The sequence below is a fragment of the Chlamydotis macqueenii genome, chromosome 8, assembly GCF_036417535.1.
Source record: "Chlamydotis macqueenii isolate bChlMac1 chromosome 8, bChlMac1.mat, whole genome shotgun sequence".
Taxonomy (NCBI): domain Eukaryota; kingdom Metazoa; phylum Chordata; class Aves; order Otidiformes; family Otididae; genus Chlamydotis; species Chlamydotis macqueenii.
Genome location: NC_141563.1, coordinates 35,097,145 through 35,116,596, shown reverse-complemented (window position 1 = coordinate 35,116,596; position 19,452 = coordinate 35,097,145). Strand labels below are relative to the sequence as shown.

General features: G+C 40.6%; 1 protein-coding gene across 6 annotated transcripts in view; it reads right to left on the bottom strand.

The window, feature by feature from the left end:
- Positions 1-19,428, bottom strand: part of PATJ (PATJ crumbs cell polarity complex component) — a 155,892-nt gene extending 136,464 nt beyond the window's left edge. For 4 of the 6 annotated variants that reach the window (XM_086753255.1, XM_086753256.1, XM_086753259.1 and 1 more), the window contains exons 1-9: positions 19,355-19,428; positions 18,019-18,098; positions 11,372-11,427; positions 11,123-11,289; positions 9,783-9,974; positions 8,280-8,419; positions 6,295-6,493; positions 4,516-4,644; positions 2,533-2,745 (exon numbers count right to left, since the gene is read on the bottom strand). In XM_086753255.1, the coding sequence (XP_086609381.1) occupies positions 2,533-2,745; positions 4,516-4,644; positions 6,295-6,493; positions 8,280-8,419; positions 9,783-9,974; positions 11,123-11,289; positions 11,372-11,427; positions 18,019-18,098; positions 19,355-19,378 (1,200 nt within the window). In that variant the 5' untranslated portion in view covers positions 19,379-19,428. Of the gene's footprint in view, positions 1-2,532; positions 2,746-4,515; positions 4,645-6,294; positions 6,494-8,279; positions 8,420-9,782; positions 9,975-11,122; positions 11,290-11,371; positions 11,428-17,007; positions 17,121-17,159; positions 17,288-18,018; positions 18,099-19,354 lie in introns of those variants that run through there. The other 2 variants (XM_086753257.1, XM_086753258.1) reach the window with 2 other exon arrangements.
- Between the last annotated feature and the right edge of the window lie 24 nt (positions 19,429-19,452).

The window sequence follows — 19,452 nt, the reverse complement described above, 5'->3', positions numbered from 1 at the left end:
CAAGACAGATTTCAAACAGGACACGCTAAAGGCATTGGTGATACCAAAGAGAAAAACAACCAAACACATAGATCTGGAATTGCAAGGGATAAATTAAAATACATAAAGTTGTTTATTTTCAGTAATCAGATACAGCCCAATGGGATCAAAAATGAAGATGATGATCAAAGTAAGGTCTGTTAAAGTGATGAAATCAAGAAGGATAGCGTCACTGCCAACAGCAAAAAATGGACCAGGAAATTGGAAAATATTTCTTAAGAGAGTGAACAAAAGAAGTTTAATCAAATGCTTGCCAAATATCAGCTTTGGAAGGACTTGTATTAAAAGCAGGCCAAAGCTATGGCCGTATCGATTTCACTTTTCACAGCTGTCCATGGATTTCTCTTTCTGTCTCCTTTCTTATCACACACCTCCCTCCACCAGCCAACTCATTAAGCTCATTACATGCTTTCCAACTCTCCTGCCCCATAAGACGCTGATGGAGATGAAGATAAGTTTTGATGCTCTGTCACCTACCTTTAGGAAAGGGAACCAAAAGAGTAAAGAAGCCTACAGGAACATCTGAAATGGAGCTATGGCCTTGAGAGTCCTGCTATATTGACAATCAGAAGCCCTTCATAGTCAGTGCTCTGGCGTTAGAGAAATTTTCTCTAAGTAATTTTACTGGTAGAATGCAAAACATTAGAAGTGGAGTCTGGAAAAATTAAAGTACAGAGTCCTAAATACAGTCTGCACAAGTAGGCTGCTAACATTGCTGTCAGTATCTCGGAGAGTACAGATAATACGACTGTTTTCTTGTGCCCATGCACAGACATTAGTAGTTTCAGTTATTCTCTACTACAGGATATTTAAAGGAAATCAAATATTAATGTAAAACTGAAAAAAAACCCTAACCATATATTAAAAATGCTTTTCTGCTCATTTGCAAAAAAGAAAAGGAAAATACTTTCTATTCCAAAGCTCACAGCTAGTGAACGTACTCAGAAATTACATTATAGGGAAAAAGTTCTGCTGTAAATCAGACACAAACTGAAAGATGCACCATTAAAATAATCATTAAATGAATAAATACATCCAGATTAGCCACTGTTCTTGACTTCAGCAAATCTCTCTTGACAGCAGAAAGTGCAGTTTCTTCAAATCTAAATATGAAGGTACTATTTAGTTCAGAAAACAATAGATGACATTCAGACAGAAGTAGATGAAACTGCAATGTGATTTTTTTCTTTCCCCTCTAAACTACATAGCAGGAATAAGGAGGACACTGAAAAGAGATCCAGAAGGAATAACGTTTTAGAAAGGGTGCAGCATCTACAACACTTGGGGTCCATTAGTGACAAATAAGCCCACCTTTGAGGCAGGGAAGAAATAGTACTTTGTAGAGGAAACAAACCTAGGACCATATTATTTTTTCCTAATATTGGCCTTGGGAAATATGATACAGCCAGAAAAGAAGCGCTCCATAATTAGGCTGATTCTCTAGGAAACCCTTTTTTCCAAGTTTTAGACAAGCCCACTTCTAAGACCTTTTGTACAGAGATTAACCCTCCTATCTCTCTGCCACTCACATTTCCTACTACACCAACCCCTCTCCTGAGGAGAGGAGCTTGAGAAGGACCTAAAATACTTTACTGACAGCTTCAGCCACAGTAGTTTTCCAGAGAGCTGCAACACACAAGGCTAATGGCTGCCTTCGCGGCAACCATGCCCAGCAAGCGAGGAGGTGAGTTTGTAAGAATATGACTGCTAGTCTGACCTTTAAAAATGGTGTTTCAAAAAAAGTATAGCTCTCTTTACTCATATTCAAGAAATTAGAGAAGAAAGAAAAGGCTACTCAGATTCTACACCTAAATCTAAGCAGCACAGTTGTAGCAGATGGTACACAAGCACAGCTTTGTTTATGTTTCGAGACCTACTGTACACTTAGTGTAGCATTTGTTGATTTTAATTACTCAAAACTGAAAAGAATGACTTCAAAAACAAGAGACTTTGATATGACCATGATAAGATTTGCTAAAACAAGTTTCAAAATTTTTAGATATATTTCCTATCACAGACAGTAGCGTAGAGTATGAAAACATTGCACTTATGTTTCATAAAAAGATGATTGTGCTGAATAATTCTAGTGTGGCCATGGCGCTCTGGATTTCAGACTAGGGAAACTCACATTCACGTTTTAAATCCATTTACAAATGATTGATTAGCAAAAATGTAATGAGAAGAAGAACTAAAAGTACCCTTTATCGATAAAGTTTATGGTCTTGGTAATTAAATTATCCACTCTGAAATAAATTCCGTAAAGCTGGTCATTCCAATCCTGAGATTATAGGTATTAATAACACACGGGAAAAAAGGAAAAATTATACAAAGCAGGGCTATAATAATGAACACTTAAATACATACATATAATATCTGGAAACTTAAAAGAGGAAAAGCACTTTAGGTCTCAAGAACACTCTGTTCTCCTCCTCCTTTCTGATCACAAGCCACAAACATACTTAAAAACATGGTAAGTAAACACCAGATACTTACATTTCCGTTTTGAAAGGGAGGTAATGTACTGACTGGCCAGCTGAGAGGAGCTGGCGGAGTCTCCGTAACTTCACACTTTGGGTCTCTTGCAACGATCATCCTAACAGAATTCCCACAGTTTCTCAGCACTTGGGCAACTTGTTCACTGGTCATGCCTTGCACATTGGTCCCTCCAATCTGTAAGATGTGATCTCCTGTTCGGAGCCTCCCATCCTTCAAAGATAAATAAAATTGCAAAAAATATTTCCAGTGTATATATAAAACATCTTTTCCACCACGAAATTGAAACTGTGTACAGGCATGTTCATGGCCACGAGAGACAATGCAAGAAACTACCACAAAACTGACCACCACGGCAACACACCAAGTAATTCAAGGAAGCGTTTGCACAGCTATGCACTGTTTTTTCCACAGTAGTTAACAGTAGTAAACCAACCTTTCCAAAACTGAGTAAGATACACAGGTTGAATAGCACCATTCCTACGAAATTGGTTACTCTTCTCATTTAGAAGAAAACAGAGGACAACAATGTTTTATAATCTCACAGGCTGTTATGTATTGCTGTTTCATAGAAGACTCCTCATCAGATCAGGTTTAGAATAAAAAGCACGGCATTTTGATTTAAGACATTTTAGAATTTTTCCTAATACTTCTATATTAGCCTGGCAATTCTTTTCTCATATGTCTAGCTCCAACTCAAGCAAGTAAATCCACTGCAGGTAACAAGACTCCACACAAACCATTTTTTTATATGATAATTATGATTCATGACCTACATCATCATTTCCATTATAAGCAAGCATTCATAGGACCAAATCCTCAGCTGGTATTGATCAGCAGAGCACCACCACTGTAGGTGCATTGATTTATACAGCAATCATAGCAGAGCTATTCCCAGGACTAACTCAAACTCATTTACAAACTCATCCAATTTTAACATGTATATGTGCTCATTATTTCATAGGTTCTTAATGATGTCTCATTCAGCTGAGACTGATGTGGTGAGTTCTTAACTTACATGCTTCATTTGTAGCCAAAACATTTTATTCCTTACAGCAAAACAGGTGTTACACAGTAATTATAAAATACTCATTTATATATGACAGGTTGGGAGGGAGGCAGTCAAGCAAAAGCCACTATTTTCCAGCAAAGTTCTCAGAATCTCTAGTTTGAGTTTCCATCCTGCACTAAAGGATGCACCTTAGCCTCTATCTTTTGTCTGTCAGTGGATCTTGTCTGCATGGGTTCCAGACCTCAAATATTGTAACGTGTCATGACCAAATTCACACTAAAAATCCAAATCCAATTTGCAATTGCACATGTTCTACTCCCAAAATGTAGCAACACTTAGCACTGAGTCTTTAAAGACTGGCAATCAAAGACTGCAAACTGTACCTGTGCAACTTTAAAAGATATCAGCAACTTCAAAAGGCCTTATGCCAATCCTAAGTGGTCAGACCGCAAGGCAGGGATCAAAATCCCTTTACAATGAAACCCACTAAAAATCAGACTTTTTCAATAGATAAACTGAATCTTGCAATGCAATTACTTCAGAAAGGCAGATTCTCTTGCCTGACAATTCATTTGGAGTTTGTCACTATAGATGTTGCCAAATGTGCCAAATTCTGCAGAACATATGCAAATCCATGAAGAGTATTTGTCTCCCCCCGACACTGACCAAAGGCTAAAAGTATCACAAGTACTGAAAATATTAGAAGGTTGGACAACTTTTCAGAATTTCTGCATGTTCAACAATGTTATAAAAGCCAAAGCACGTCTGAGAAACAGCTTAATTCATATCAGGTGATGACTTTTTCCTCAATCATACCTTCAACATATTTATTTATCAAGTATATGTTGGCATTCAGACTTTGATGCTATCAGCTTCCTTTTGTTTAAGTATATTAGTTTATTTTAAGACTGTCAAAAGCAGTTAATTACACTTTACAATCAAACAAGAAGTGACATAATATAACAAATTACCCGATCTGCTAATCCCCCAGGAACAATTGTTCTTACAACTACTCCACTCGATTTTCCTCCTACAATTCCAAAGCCTAATCCTGAACCATCGTTAATCAGCTCAACGTCTTCAACGTGGCCCCAGTGAATCTGCAATTAATAAAAACAGGAGATTTTAATTTCAGTGGATCTTTAATGTTTCTCACTTTCACATGTACTAGGAATTACAAGAATTAATCAGAGCAATTTTCTCTCTCTACCCCACATACTGGAGATCTGTTGGATTTTGTTCAGTCAGCTTCATTTCCTTATAAATACGCACTGGGATTTCTCATCTGTTTTTAAACATACATTTTGTCCTTCACTTTCAGGATAACAGGATACTAGGAAAAAGCTTGACTAAGAAAAAACAATTTTAAAACTTTCTTGCCAAAACAAAACCTATCCTTTTAGTTTTTCATCATTCAAGAATACTGCAAACAACAGAGAAAAACAGAGGAAAGAAGCTTGCACTGGCCTAGATTTCACTTGGTGTTGTCCAAATTCTTATTTCTGTTATTTCACTTATACACTCTAAACACCACCAGTACATGCTGAATTAATAGCACAGTACAAAATTTTGCCATACTGAATTGGAAGCTACGCTGTACCGTGACCTTATGTTCTACAAGACAATCTGAAAATAACAAAGCTGTTAAGCAACCCAAACCCAGCCAATGTTTCTGTCAGATTAATATCTCATAGAAACCAAAATGGAGCAAAGTAGGCAGATTTAAGTCTTCTGTGAATAAAGGATTTATTAGCATACTGAAAATCTTTGCCAAAGCCAGTTAAATATCATTAAAGAAGTTTAAAGACCCCCTGTAGAGATATATATTTGTATTTTATTTTGTTAGTCTGTTCAGTGCAGATCTTTCAATGAAAAAGCAGTTAAAGTTTAATTCTTTAAAATTTTCAGTGCAATAAACAATATTGATTATCCACTAAAACCTTCAGATTTCACTAGCTCTGTAATAATCATGAGGGAAATAATTACTGAGAGTACGGAAAGGCACTGCTCTTAACCAGATTTTCATCAAAACCTACTAGCGTAATAAATTAAGATTCCAATATTGCAAACCCTGGATTTAGGTGTGCAGTTCGACCAAATTCAGTGAAGCCACCTGGACCATATGGTTTGAACACAGATGGAAGTTCAGCCCTAGCTTATTACATGTCCCAGTGACAGTCTCTCCTTCTTCAGGAAAACAAAATGGTTCACAATCAATGACATTTGCTGATTTAAAAAAACTCCAATAAAGAAAGAGGGACTGAGAGGTTCTTTAACAGATACTTTTTGTTTGCTTTTAAAGCAAAGAAAAGGCTTTCTGTTTTGAGCAGTTTAACTTTAAATCGGTTGGGATATTTCAAGCAGTGCTCATGACAGGTTATGTTTACACTCTTAAGATGCAATCAGAGCATCTTTAATTGCTGAGCACAAGTAGGTTTCAGCTGAGTATGCTCGTAAAACACTTTACCCTGCCTATGCTGAACAGACCCTGCTGGCAAGAATACATTGATCTACTAAAGCTTCTCCTATCCCATAAAAACCCAGGATCTATTTCATAACAACTTCATGCAGCTTTGCAAGGGAAGCCTTATACTAACTGCATTATCAGTTTAAGTGAAATCTCATCGCATATAAAATCTGATTAAAGAAAAAAAATCCCTGTATGTAAAGCTTGCTAACACAAACACAACCACAAAAAAAAAAATATCCAGCATAGTTCAAAATCTGATTTTGACAGTATTACAACTCACAGTCTCAGGTGGATTTATATCACTTAATAAGACAGCCGAAGTTCTGCTGTTCCCTTGAACTGGCTCCCTAGCAACAACCAGATGTAGAGATCCTGTGGATTGCTGGAGGAGGGCAATAGCGTGCTGATGGGAAATGTTCTGATCCAATGGGGTGCAATTAATGGCCAGTATGTGGTCATTTTCCTTCAGTCTTTGATCCCTTAACAAAACATTAAAAGAAATTTTGAAATGCAGCATAGTGACTTCGTAACAGGCTTGCGTAATTTAAGTATGAACGTGTAAAATACAGAGTTATGCAAGGTTAAGTATTTATATATTAAAACAATCTGCTTATTAGACCGTCTTCACCAACATACAAGCTACACGCAATCTATGCTGTACTGAACCACCCAGCCATATTTTGTTCCAACTTTAAAACAGTACATAAGCTTGCTCAATTTTTTCCCTTTCTTCTATTCAAAATTCTATGAAATTCCCTCATCTTTTCTTGATGATGTTGAATTACAGGGCAGAAAAATTCATTTTTGTAGTTATACAATGAACTACGAACTATTCTTTAATATGTTTAGCACTGCATGATACTATCTCTAAGTACCCACATCTCAGGTTATGGTATCATTTTGCATCATTATTTAATCTAAAGATCAATGAGCTGCATATTTATATTTTACTCAAAATTTACACTATCAAACATCAGATATGAAACTTTGAGCGATACACAGTTCAGTTTATATCTTAAGATAATATAAATTTCACAGTTAATTCACCCTAGTGATTAATATAGATTTGTGACAAGAGAGAACCCATCACTCATCTCCTTTGTTAAATATTCATTCTGAGCACGAGACCAAACTGTTACATAGACAGACACTGCCTTCAAAGCTCTGTAGGAATCCAAAAAAAAAGTCTCCAGGAGATCTTGTCTCAGAAGCAGAATGGGAAGCATGCTGGGGAAATTTATAAAAACACCGAAACAATATAACTGCACATCTTAACTAACGCATTTTAAACTTCCTTTTTATCATACGATCTTTAAGATGTTTCCCAGAAATCACTGTCTTCAAGCACTAACCATATTCTAGATTCTCTCAAAGAAAGTGAGCAGCAGGTCATCAAACCCTGAAGTGAGATATTCACCCTCCTTTGACATCCGGATCAGTCCATCTGTCTCCACTTTGAAAGAGCCTAATATGCTTTTCTTTCAGTGTTCTCTGGTGTGTTCTCTGTGGGCCCATAGCCATTATCATTCCAACCTCTCCCCACTCTTTTTGTCATCCTGTGTTGGCACTTCCTGACATGTGTTATTTAAAAAGTGACACCAATGACTTGAAATCTAGACACATTTTCTTGAACCATAATTCCAAGCACTGCATTTGTCTCATGCCAACTCTTCTGGTTTTACAATCACATTTTATTTTTAAAGGATTGCTCTGTCTTTTGTTGTTGGGTGAAAACCCACAGACAATACGGAAGAAACTGCCTGAAGCCTTGATTCTATGATGACATCTGTGCAGGGATCTGTTGGGAGGACTGGATCTAAATTTACACACGAAACAAGCAGTAAAACCAACTATAAATAGGGCATTGTCATAGGCACATAAATAAAGGAACAAGGAGGGGAAGGGGAATCTTTCGGGGACAAAACGCATAAGAATTCAAACAGAGGCTAATTTTTATTTTCCTCCTATTCTGTTCTGAGTTTTCTTTTGTTTTTTAATCAGTACTCAAGATTCTCTTAAGTGAGTCATGATTTCTGGAAATTCCATTTATGAATGGCTCAGATATTTAAAACTCATCTGAAAATCTGATCCTCAAAACATGAGTCCATTTAGTTGAAAAGCCAGAATTCAAGATAACACCAACAAAATATCTCACCAGATAACCCAGACAAACACGTTAGTCTGATAGAGTTTTCAGCAGGAAAGTCCTGACTTCTCCCTTCATGGAAACACTGCAATTTTCCAATACAATTATAAAGATCTCACCTGTCAGCTATGCTTCCTGGCTGGACTTCCTTGACAAAGATACCAACTTCTCCCAAGCTGTGATTTTTAAGGGCAATCACACTAAATCCAAGACCTCCAACAGACGGCTTTTCAATCTTTATTGATTCTATTTGTCTCCCCTAATAAAACAGAAAAAATGGATTTACTAATTTTTAATGCAGTAGAATGAGCTAGTTTAAAATTTATGAACACCGGGAGAGTTATTCTCCTCTTAAGACTTAACAAAGGCAAAATACTGAATATGTTATTTCTATAAAAGCTCCTCCATTTATTATTTTTAATATAGCAGAGTATTGGATATGCAAGCACTCTGAGGTTCTGAAACCTCAGGGAATTTAAGAGCTGCTTTCACACTTCATTCACGTTATGAGATGAATTCCAAACTGGATGAAAACTATGAACGAAGTGCTGTCTAGAGCAATATATTTGGGATTTCTGGAAATGCTGCATAGCTAAACTAAATTACTTGTCTTTTGGCTCCCCTTGCTTTTAATGCTGATTTTTAGCTGCGTGTTCAAAAGATTGAAGCTTTTAAATAAAGAAATTAATTTCCTTCCCCTCCCTGCAACTTCACACTTAATGCTAAAAGAAGTTTACTTTTGCAACTGCCTGCTTTTCACTTCTAACACAAGATTTCTGGGGTTGTTTACGGGGAAATACTACTTAAAGAATGCATTGCTATCACAGCCATTTTATGCAAAATAATGTGCAGTCTTTCCTGCTAAGTCTTTTATCTGATGAGTTAATGACACACTAATGGGAAGAGTTATGCTCAAAACATTACAGCTACATTAAGGTAGTCAATTAGCAACAGTTACTTAATACAGAAAGACATGACTAACCAATTAAATTAATGGTTCAAAGTAACACAGAATAATACATTTGTGGTATAAATGCCAATCCCACATGGGTGGATGTCTGCACCTGTACAACCTCCATAAGCATCTGGTACATGCTACGTCACGTGTTAATGAAATCAGCATCTGTCTGGCAAAGCTAAGACACGCTAAATGAAGACTTAAATAAAATATTACATGTCAGTTCTTCTAATCATTTGCACTGTTCATATATTAACAAAGTTGGTACATTTCTACTTTCACATGTATTTGATAAAACAAGTCTCTCCATCAAAACAAGTTTCTGCAGAAAATGGCCATTTTCAATTAAGCATCATGAAATACCAAAAAAGTTTTCTGGCAACTGAAATTTCTTTTCTATATTGGTGTATTTGGTAGAAAGTAAAGCAAAAAAAAAACAAAAACCACATAGGAAAAAAAAAAAAAGCAAACCACTTTCCCTTGCTGACAGTATCCTTCACAGGAAAAAGTTACCTTCAGCACTTCTACTCTCACTGGCTAGGAGGCACCACATTCCCGGATACACAACAAAAGAGCTTGTTTGAAAATGTACTCCAACGGCATGCAAGACAAAGTTTGATACTAAAAGAAAATAAGTTTGGTTCACTAAACCTGAGAGCCTTACCTTTGCCATCTGTTGGATGATCGCATTAAATTCACTAACTCCCAGGTTTGGAGTGAAAGTAGATGCTTTGGGTTCAGGTGAACCGCAAGGTGTATACACACTCGCAGCAGCAACTGATTTGTCAGCAAACACCAGTAACCCTCTCTTAGTAAAATCAAAATCTACTGAGCGGTCAGGACGCATGTAATTGAGCTGTTGAACAAAGAAATAGAAAAACTATTAAATACACAAGAAGAGGTTTCCATGTATCACGTGAAGACTGCCAAAGACACAATATATGTTCATATATGCCTGTTCAGACAAATATACTCACCTAAATTAGGCAATGTTAATAGATAAGCTATAACCAAGCTACCATATCAACTTAATGTTGTTTTTCAGAAGGAAAGGTTCCCTGAACACTTCAGCTGTGTTTCTACTCCACTCATTTTCTCCAGTTCTTTCATGCTTCTTCCCTGCCTGTGCCTATTATCCTCTTTTCAACCTGATATTTCAGAAACAGCACATACAAAAGCACCAAATATTGAAGAGGGAACAACATGTGAAATACATTTGGCAATGACAGCAAGGTGGCCTCATCCCCTGACACCCACCCCACTGTATCTGCAGCTGGAGAGGTGCAGTAACAGCAGAGACAGGGATCACTGCTGTTTAGGGGATGCATTTGAAGTTTCCATGCCTGACTCTGCTAACTGCACAGTAAGAAATGTTCATCCAGATGTGCCATTGATGCCCACGTCCACAAGATCTAAGTGTTAGATGGTGTTATAAACCAATCCACCCAAGCTCCTTCCAGTGCTGGAGCTAAGTCAGTTTAAAGCTAGCTTGGATACGCCTGCATCAGAGCTTGGCAAATCTTCAGGGGTGGGTTTCTAGATCTTATTTCCCAAAACAGGTTAAACATTCTTGTACAGGTCAGCAGGAACTCAGTGACGGTGTCTTTTAAAGATGCTGCCAGTTAGCTGATAAACAGTATTTTGCTTCTGTGAAAAACAAAGGATCCCAGTTCCAGCTGTTTTCAGAACTCAAAATACTAGAGCTGATGTCTTCTGCAGACGCTTTTTTCTGACCAATGTCGTTCTCAAGGCCTGCCTCTTGTGCATCCCTTTCAAAGCACATTGCCCCATGATCTGTTTGTTGCAATACCACTTCTCATTTCAGCAGTGACTCTACAGATACTAGCTGGACTTAAAAAAAAAAAAAAGCCTCCAACATTCACTCACACCAAGTTACAGCTTATTAATGAGAGCACCCTCATTAACACACCCCTACGTACCCTGTTTTAAGTTCCAAGTTCACTGTAGTTACCAGCACACTGACAACCCTAACGTCACACTTACTTGTTCCTTCAGTTGCTTGATGGATTGTTGGAGGGTCAGTATCTGGTTAAACAAAGGGCTCCTGAGCGTGTTACGCAGAACAGTCAGGTTTTCATTATGTTGGGAATCTCGTTTCTCGCGCAGTTTTGCTTGCAGACGATCGAGGATCTGCAGCACCTGCTGTTTATCTGCACCACAAAGCAGTACACATTAGGAATGGAGCTTCATTTCTCACCGCTTAACAAAAGTAATCACTTTCAGACCACACACCTGCAGCAGGATTTTCAGGCATGTTGAAGGGTATTTTTGGAATTGCTTGGAATAACCTAGATGAAGTTTAAAAAAAAAAAATCTAATTAATAATTTATATATTGAAGCGGAATGCTAAAAGATACACAGTCAACAAATGCAATAATAAAATACTAAGCTAACTACTACAAATTTAATTTAAAAATACTACTACCCCCTGTTGCTTACCCCAAGTATTCAACAAAGCTCTCAATACAGCTAGCGGCACTGCAACCTCAGCACACACAAAAATCTTTCCTTGTTCTGTGTGCTTTTCTTTTCACACACAGGAATACAAACAACTCTTTCAAACATGAGTAAAAATGCAGATTACAAAAAAAAAAAAAAAAAAAAACATTGGCCAAGACAACTGAGACAGCTATGTCCAATCAAATTATTTTGAATATTGACATTAAAGTTGTTATATTTTCAAATATACACATAGTTTAAATTGTCTTATTGTTTAGAAGATACTTTGCTCTCGATTACTTTAACTCTTTGTAGACAGTTTTCTTAACACGATAGTTCAGCCCTGCAGCATGGCAATATAGGTGAAACCTTGCATCTTCCTAGAAAACAATGAAGTTCCCTCTGCTCACAAGAGAGCATAACATTATGGCCCAAAATTGGCCAGATCAATCCCTCGTCCAGCACATTCCTAAGGGAGGTCAGCTCTAATTGCAGCCCTGGTGCTGAACAGGTGAAAGAAGCTGGTTTCCTTCTCCGGTGTGAGCTTGCCTCTCTCTTTTCTGTGCACACGACAAGCTTTGAAAGAACACAATATCCCTCATCATGCTCCTCTACAGTGCCAAACGGAACAGGTCTCCAACTGGGGCTGAGGCCTAGATGGCAGTACAAAAACAACAGACTTGCAATTAGCAGCGAAGATAAATTTGTACCCTTACTTGCATGTTATTATGTTGATGTGGAGCCTGTCACTCTGAAATCTATCAAGGCAGTTATAGCAAAACACACACCAGAAACAACATTTCTTCACTTAGTACAAGCTCCTCTGAAAGAAGTCAGCCATTTAATAGCACAATTTCATAATTTCAACTCTACCCAGTATGTAACTGTGGAATTTCAGAATAATCTATTTGGAATTATTTTGGAACAAAAATACCCATATGTATATTTTAAAAAGCTCTGTATTTACTTTTTTAATCTTACAATTCGAGAGTAGAAAGGGTCACATGCATCTGAATTTAATACCAGGGTAAGCACATCCCAGGGGCTCTCCCAGCAGGACCTCTGATCCTTTCAGCTCTGCCTCTCACGCTGTCTATGCTCACACTGAAAACATCTTGAGCTCTGGAAGGACACTGATATATTTAACAAAATATTAATTATGCAGGTGAACAGCTTCTTTTCTCCTGAAGAGTCAGATTAAGCTGATCTACCTAATGGAAAAAAAAAAAAAAAAAAAAGGTGGAGGTGTGTCACAAACCACAATTTCAGATTTATGCACCCTTTACTGTATCTGAGCAGCTTTGGCTCCTGGAGGAATTCCTGCAGAACTTGGTGGGTTTGCGTGGTTTCCACTCAGGGCCAAGCAAAATGAGTCGCTTTGCAAGACTATTAACAGATTTAGGAGGTCATTTTAAATCAAATTCATAGCAAGAGTTGAAGTGGCAAACCCATACAACCCCTGAAAGATTTTCAGGAATGCATCTGAACTTTTCTAAGCGCTGCAGCTTTATTTTCTTTTCCATTCAAAATAAAACACTTCTAAGAGCACAGCAGCCTTTGATTCTGTGCTGAGATCTGATTCTGAAGAATAGATGAAAATACCATTTCCTTATACATTCCTGAGTCTTCATCTAAATCAAAAAGACAAAACTTAACCTCCTTGACCAAGAATATTTCATGAATCTTAACAAAACAGGACAAAGAATATGGAAATTTGTTCTTTCTTTCCAATTTAACTTCCCTCCTTTCACTTCTCTCCTCTGTTTTTCTACCTCACATCAGCAGTTAAAAGAGGAAAAAAAAAAAAACCACCTTAAAGCAAGAGAACCAACATCAGAAAGGGATGCAAAATAACTCCTATGAGGAAAAGTGGCCTGAAACATCTTTAAGGCAGCATCAGGGTGAAAAAAAAAAGATTAAACCCAGAAAAGAAATTCAGCATGGCAGGAAATAATGCCAACTTGACAACGCCATGCCCATCTAGTAGCTGAAGCCAAGAGGCTGGTCCAGCTCTCCAGCCCTCTTTCATGCATTTTGTTCTTCCCTTTCCATCTGCGCTTGCACTCATTCATCTGATCCCATAGTGAGCTGGAACGGGGAGCTAAACACGCATTAAAAAAACCCTTCACGTTTTCGTAGGGTGAGCTTTTTGCCCAGTTAGCTCTCAACCGCCAGCACTGGCATGCAGGACGGGGGGCCGAGACGTGCCGGGGAAGCTGGACCACACCTTGCAGCAGCGAGCGGTTGCAGCAGCTCAGCTGCACTGGCAAACTGCACCATGAGAAATAGCCTGCGTCATTCAAAAACAGCCTCAAAGTGCCACGCTGACAGTCTTCAAGATTAATCTTTTTTCCATTACAGCGGGTGTAACAATAGCTATTATGACAATGGGTACAGATCCGAGAAAGAAAAATTTGAGCAGAAAAATGTAGGTAAGAGATCTAGGCTCCACCGAACTTGCAGAAGTCCCCTGTAGAAGGAGGTACAAAAAAAGGGGGGGAAAAAAAGATTAAAGAAAGTTTCAGCTTCCTGCTTGAGCTGCTCCAAAGTGTTGCTAAGAGCCATTGCAGACCACTCCGCGCTGCTGGACGTCAGTGGACCTCAGGTACAGTTCGTACAACAGTTCAGGTTTACACAGCACTTTGGGATTCCTCGTGATCAAAGCTGGCCTCCAGCCAGCTCGCAATAGTTTTTAATGATTTTTTTTGGTGCAATATGTTAAAACCACCCTCCACATTTCTTTGTTCTCCTTTCTTTCATAAAAAGAGACTGGGGAAAAAAAAAAGGGTCATGTCGTATTTAAAAGTAAACAGCTCCTTCTGGCGTGAGGGGATCCCTGAAAATATAAACTAATTTAAAGTTTTCAAGTAATGTATAATTGAGGACGGGTCTCTAAGACTGGTTTTGGGCACCAGAGAAACACACAACTCCATGTACTATTGAGCTGTTTATATTTAGCGGCCCAAAGAGCTTACTGCTAAACGATTTCCAAACACCAATGCTAAGTCCAAGCAGGGTGTCAACAGGCAGTTGCTAAATTAGGAGGTCCATTCCTAGGCGATAATTTTGAAGAGTGACCCAAAACACTTTCGGTCTTATTAAAATCAGTTCATCCACTCCGCATTCAACTTCCTTAGCTCCATTCTCCGATTCATGTATTTATCTTATTGGTAGACAAAACTGCAAACCTCAGTTCCTAATTTGTCACAACTCCCAATATAACTGTAAAATCATTGAGAAAATAATGAATTTCAGAAAGTTCAGTGTTTTCTAAGACCAGAAAAAATCCACACTCCAGCACAGCGTGCATCTGAATTTTTACTATCTCCACTTTTGGGAGCTGAACTCAACGCATGATAGGGAGCGGGAAAGTTTCACAGGGTTTTGTATGAAATCCTAAGACTTGGATCTTCTTCAAAAGCAGACTAAGAAAAAAGGAATTCCCCCATGCTGGTGCCAGCAGAGGTCATCAGAAGAGCTGAAAGGTTTAAGTCTTCCATTGCCATCACCCCCCTGCCAGACGCCTGCCACTTGCACAGAGACACAGGGTGCTCCCTGGCACATCCCGGAGCCAGAGGGAACACAACACCCCTGGCAGTGGCCTTGGCAAACACCTGCCCTCCACAAAGGGCTGCTGAAAGACAGAAATAAGGGTTTTCCTGCTGAGGTCTGGAGGAGGATGAGGTTCAGCCAGTAGAGATTCTTCTGCCTGTTTCTCCCCATCCACCTGACAACTACAACTGCTTCTGCCCTATGTCCTTCAACTCAGCCTTCAACAACCTGTGTCCTTCCAGGAGAGGTGCCTGCAGGAAAAGTCCTGCCTCAGGGGAGGCTCTCCCTGCTCAGCCTGGGTGTAACCTTTTGGGGTATTAAACACAGAGCCCTTAATGCACAAGTGCTAACTGCTGCTGTTTTTCAAAGGCTTCTAACGTGGCCAATCTGAGCAGCCTGCCACCGGAACAGCCAAGGGTACATCCCAATCCAAAGTCACTTTTCTGCACTAATGCGATTGCAATTTTTCCTGGACCTGTTATCAGGAGTGACTGATAACGGTGCATATCATCTTCCTCATCAGAGAGCTGACTTGGAAAATTTCAACCCAACGGTTTAAAATTTGATAAAGGCTAAAGAAAGGGAAAACAGCATTTGTTAGTGTGATCTTAATCCTAAATTGTTCTAACACAGCATCACCTGTAACTTCCAGTATTAAAAATTCTATAGGTTACATGCCATCGAGTGACTGTGTACTGTGAAAAACCAACACTATTATAACACATATTTTGCTGTCCTACACATTATGCTCATTTTTCCATCCTGCTAACGTGCAGAAGAATTCAGTCCAACCAAGCTTACCACGCACACACCTTTCAGATTAAACCTGCTGTTCTGTGTAACGCTGCAATATTTACAAAAAGTGCTAAAGAGCACGTGCTGACTGCTCCAGGCACACGAAAGAAGGAAACAGCCCAACAGTGATGTGAGTACCTAAACACAAATGCACCACACATCTCCAGGGTAAAGCAGGTCAAAGCTAAATATTGCTAAATATAAAAAAAAACAACTACTGCCTGGGCAAATTGAGTGTGTCGTCGTGTTACATACAATTAGTGACCACAAGATGAGGAAAGGAAAAAAAAAAAAAAACTACCAAAACAACCAATCCCTCTGCATCTGTGATTACCAGTCTCCATGCAGATCGAGAGGAGCCTTAGTCACTCTCAAGGCATGCTAACTTTTAACAAGCAGAACCTGAATTCCTGAGGACTTCAGCCTCTAGGGATGCGTGGGCTCTCTGATGTCTAATAGAAGGATGAGCTCACATCGAAGCCATTCTCCATGGAGCAATAACATGGTCTCAGAAACCTGTTCTCACAAAGCTTGAGGAAAACGTGTTTCACAGATCTAAATATTGTCATATTCTGCTGAAATTAGCCAATAAATTCTAGAATTACTATGATGATAGCGTACACGATTAACAAGTCACTTCATGGGAGAGAAGAGTTGCTAGACCTGGAACCATACCGAGTTTCTAAGCTTCAAAATTTACAAGAAATGCAAAGGAACTGTTTGCTTATTAATCAATTCCTAAATAATGAAAAAAAAAAAACCCTTGTTTTGTTAAGCATCTCCAGATTAATAGGCACTGACAGAAAGAGTTGTAAATGGTCAGTTACTTCCCCAGCACCTCCTCCCCACACCACTACGGTCTCTCCAAGCAATGGAAACAACAACACGGCGCTAAGACCCCTCCTGCGCCTTTGCCCGCCATGGGGAGCCACGCAGCTCTCCCCAGCCTTCGCCGGGGCTGTCAGGGAGCCGCCCAGGCCCTCGGTGTGTGAAACCCAAATACCACACCCGCCCGCTCCCCGTAGCGTCGAGGGCAGCGAGGCCTCCCCACCGCCCTTCCCCGGCCCCACCGCTTTCGCTACCGAAAGTCACGCCCCCGCCGGTGTTCGGGGCCGGGGCCGGGCAGCGGCGGGCTCCCCTCGGCGCTGGGGGCGCTGCTGAGGCGCAGGGCCGGCCGGCCGGGCCGCTCTGGGAGCGGGGGGCCGGGGCAAGGGCTCTCCGAGCCGAGCGGTACCTGCTGGGCGGAGAGGCGGCGGTGGCGGTCGGAGCGGCGAGATGGCCGCCGGCTCTCACCTGGGCGGAAGCGGGAAGCCAGGGCGCCTCACCTGCGGCGCAGGAAGCCGGGGCGTGCGCGGCGGGAGAGCCGCCTCCCGGGGGACGGCCGGGCCGCAGCCCTCCGGCGGGGGCGGGAGCGGCCCCGCAAACCGCGTCCGGGGAAGGCAGGGAGCGGCGGGGGAAACACCGCTGCCGGCAAACGCCCCTTTTCCCGGGTTCGGGGAGGCCCGCAGCTCCGGCTGAGCGGGACCGGAGAGCAGGGGCCAGCCCTCCGGTGTTGTGGGGGTGACCCGAGTACGTGAGAAGGGCAGGGGCCGGCGTTTCTGTGCCGCTTCTGAGGATGGGGCACTGGGGACGGGGAGAGGGTCCTGCAGGCCAGGGCCCGGGCCGAAACTGGTTCAGTCAGGCCCCAGGGACTCGTAGTAGCTGCTCTGTGAAAGGCAGAGCTCAAAAGCCAGTTTTCAGATGATCCTGACCTGTCAGCGCATTTATAAATCACAGGCCTAAAAGGCATACGTATCAACACAGCCACCAAACTGCCCAGTGAGGGCAGAACATAGCTGTAGACTTCACATAAAAGCTTTATTTGTACTCTTTTGCAGCAAATCGGTGTCCAAACATGAATTCAGAGCCTCAAATTCCCACAGAGGCCCTACCTGCTCTGCAGAAGGGAACAGCAAACCATGGGAAGACGGAGATTTGGATGGGGTTAAGGGATTGTAGCACTTCCCCCACAGAGCACCGAACCGGCAATGCACAACCGCCTCTCACCGCAACCAGCACGGCTCCCGATAGCACCCCGAAACACAGCACGTTACCTGCGGCTTCTGAGAGATGCGGCGTGTTGCCTGGGATGGCTTGTGTGCGGGAGCTGCGGCTTCAGTCCCTGCAGAGGCAGCTCGAGAGGAGGGAATAAAAGCAAAGTTTTCCTCCTGCTAGTCACAAAATACTGAACAGGCACCATTTTAGTTGAAGTTAATTGTGGCAAATGTGGGTGCTTTCTACCTCTGAAACCTGTATGGTAGTCTCCTTTCAGAATTTTTAAAGATACATATGTACACAGACATAAAATATCAAGTGAAACCCTCCAAAAATAATTTTTATTCTGCTACACTGTTTCACTAGCTCATTTGCAGCGGATCTTACGCAGCCCTGCTAGTTGCACAGGATAAGGACTATAAAAGATTTGGAAATTAATTTCACCTTGTAACTTTGGGTTGATTTCCCCTCTTCCTAGTGCCCGTTTTGTTTTACTAAGCAATAGCAGTTGCACTAGAGCACACAATATGCTAAGAACATACTATTTCATCCTCCTTGTTTAAAAATTCAGGTTCCAAATGCCTAACTTCCCAGCCCTTACTCTCAATTTCAATTAATGTTGCGCTCGTGAGAAGTGACAATTTTCTTGACAGTGATGAACAGCAAGTCGTGTATTTATCCATCCGAGAGATGCACCGCAGACAAGAGAGCCAAGCACTTTTCCCACCAGTGCACCTCAGTCGCGATCTCAGAGGGCCGAGTTCATTACGGAGTGCACTCTGGCCCTGGCCTTTCGCTTCCCGTTGCTGAAAGGAGTATCAATTTTCATTTGCATACTTTGTCTGCTGAACTCTAGACTGCCAATTTAGTTTACGCACATCTCCCAAAAAGCTGTTAGATGGCAATATTTCACATCACTAGCTGAGCTCTTTGTCAGCCACTCACACATTTTAAATCCACGTTTTTACCCTTTCTTTGAATATCTGGGACTGTTATAAACCTTCCATTGGTACTGACAGACTCATAAGTCACCATTCATTCACCAAAATGACTACTAATCAAACCAAAAGACTTCCAGAAGCACTGGGTAATGACAACATTCTCTTAAATACTATCTTGGAGTTGCTTTCAGCCTTTTTCAGTTTCTACATCCCTACTTGTTTTTCAATAAATGCTTCCAGAGCAGATGTAAACTAATGACAGTAGCGCTGCCTTTCCTGGGTATGTTTGCCCGGAACAGTCTCTCCATCTCCTATAAACAGTCCCAGATCCCCAGCAGTTCATAACGCAAAACTGCCACCAAACACAAGAAAAAACAGGAAATAACCTTCAAGGAACTGAGAAAAGGCTGGTAATCATCACAAAGTACAACTGCTGCACCTGATGAAAGCTTACCTGTTCCAGGCATTTAGTAGTCATTTAGAAAAAAAAAAAAAAAAAGCATTTTTAACAATGCCATCTCAATTTCATGTGAAAATAGAATGACAATTTCA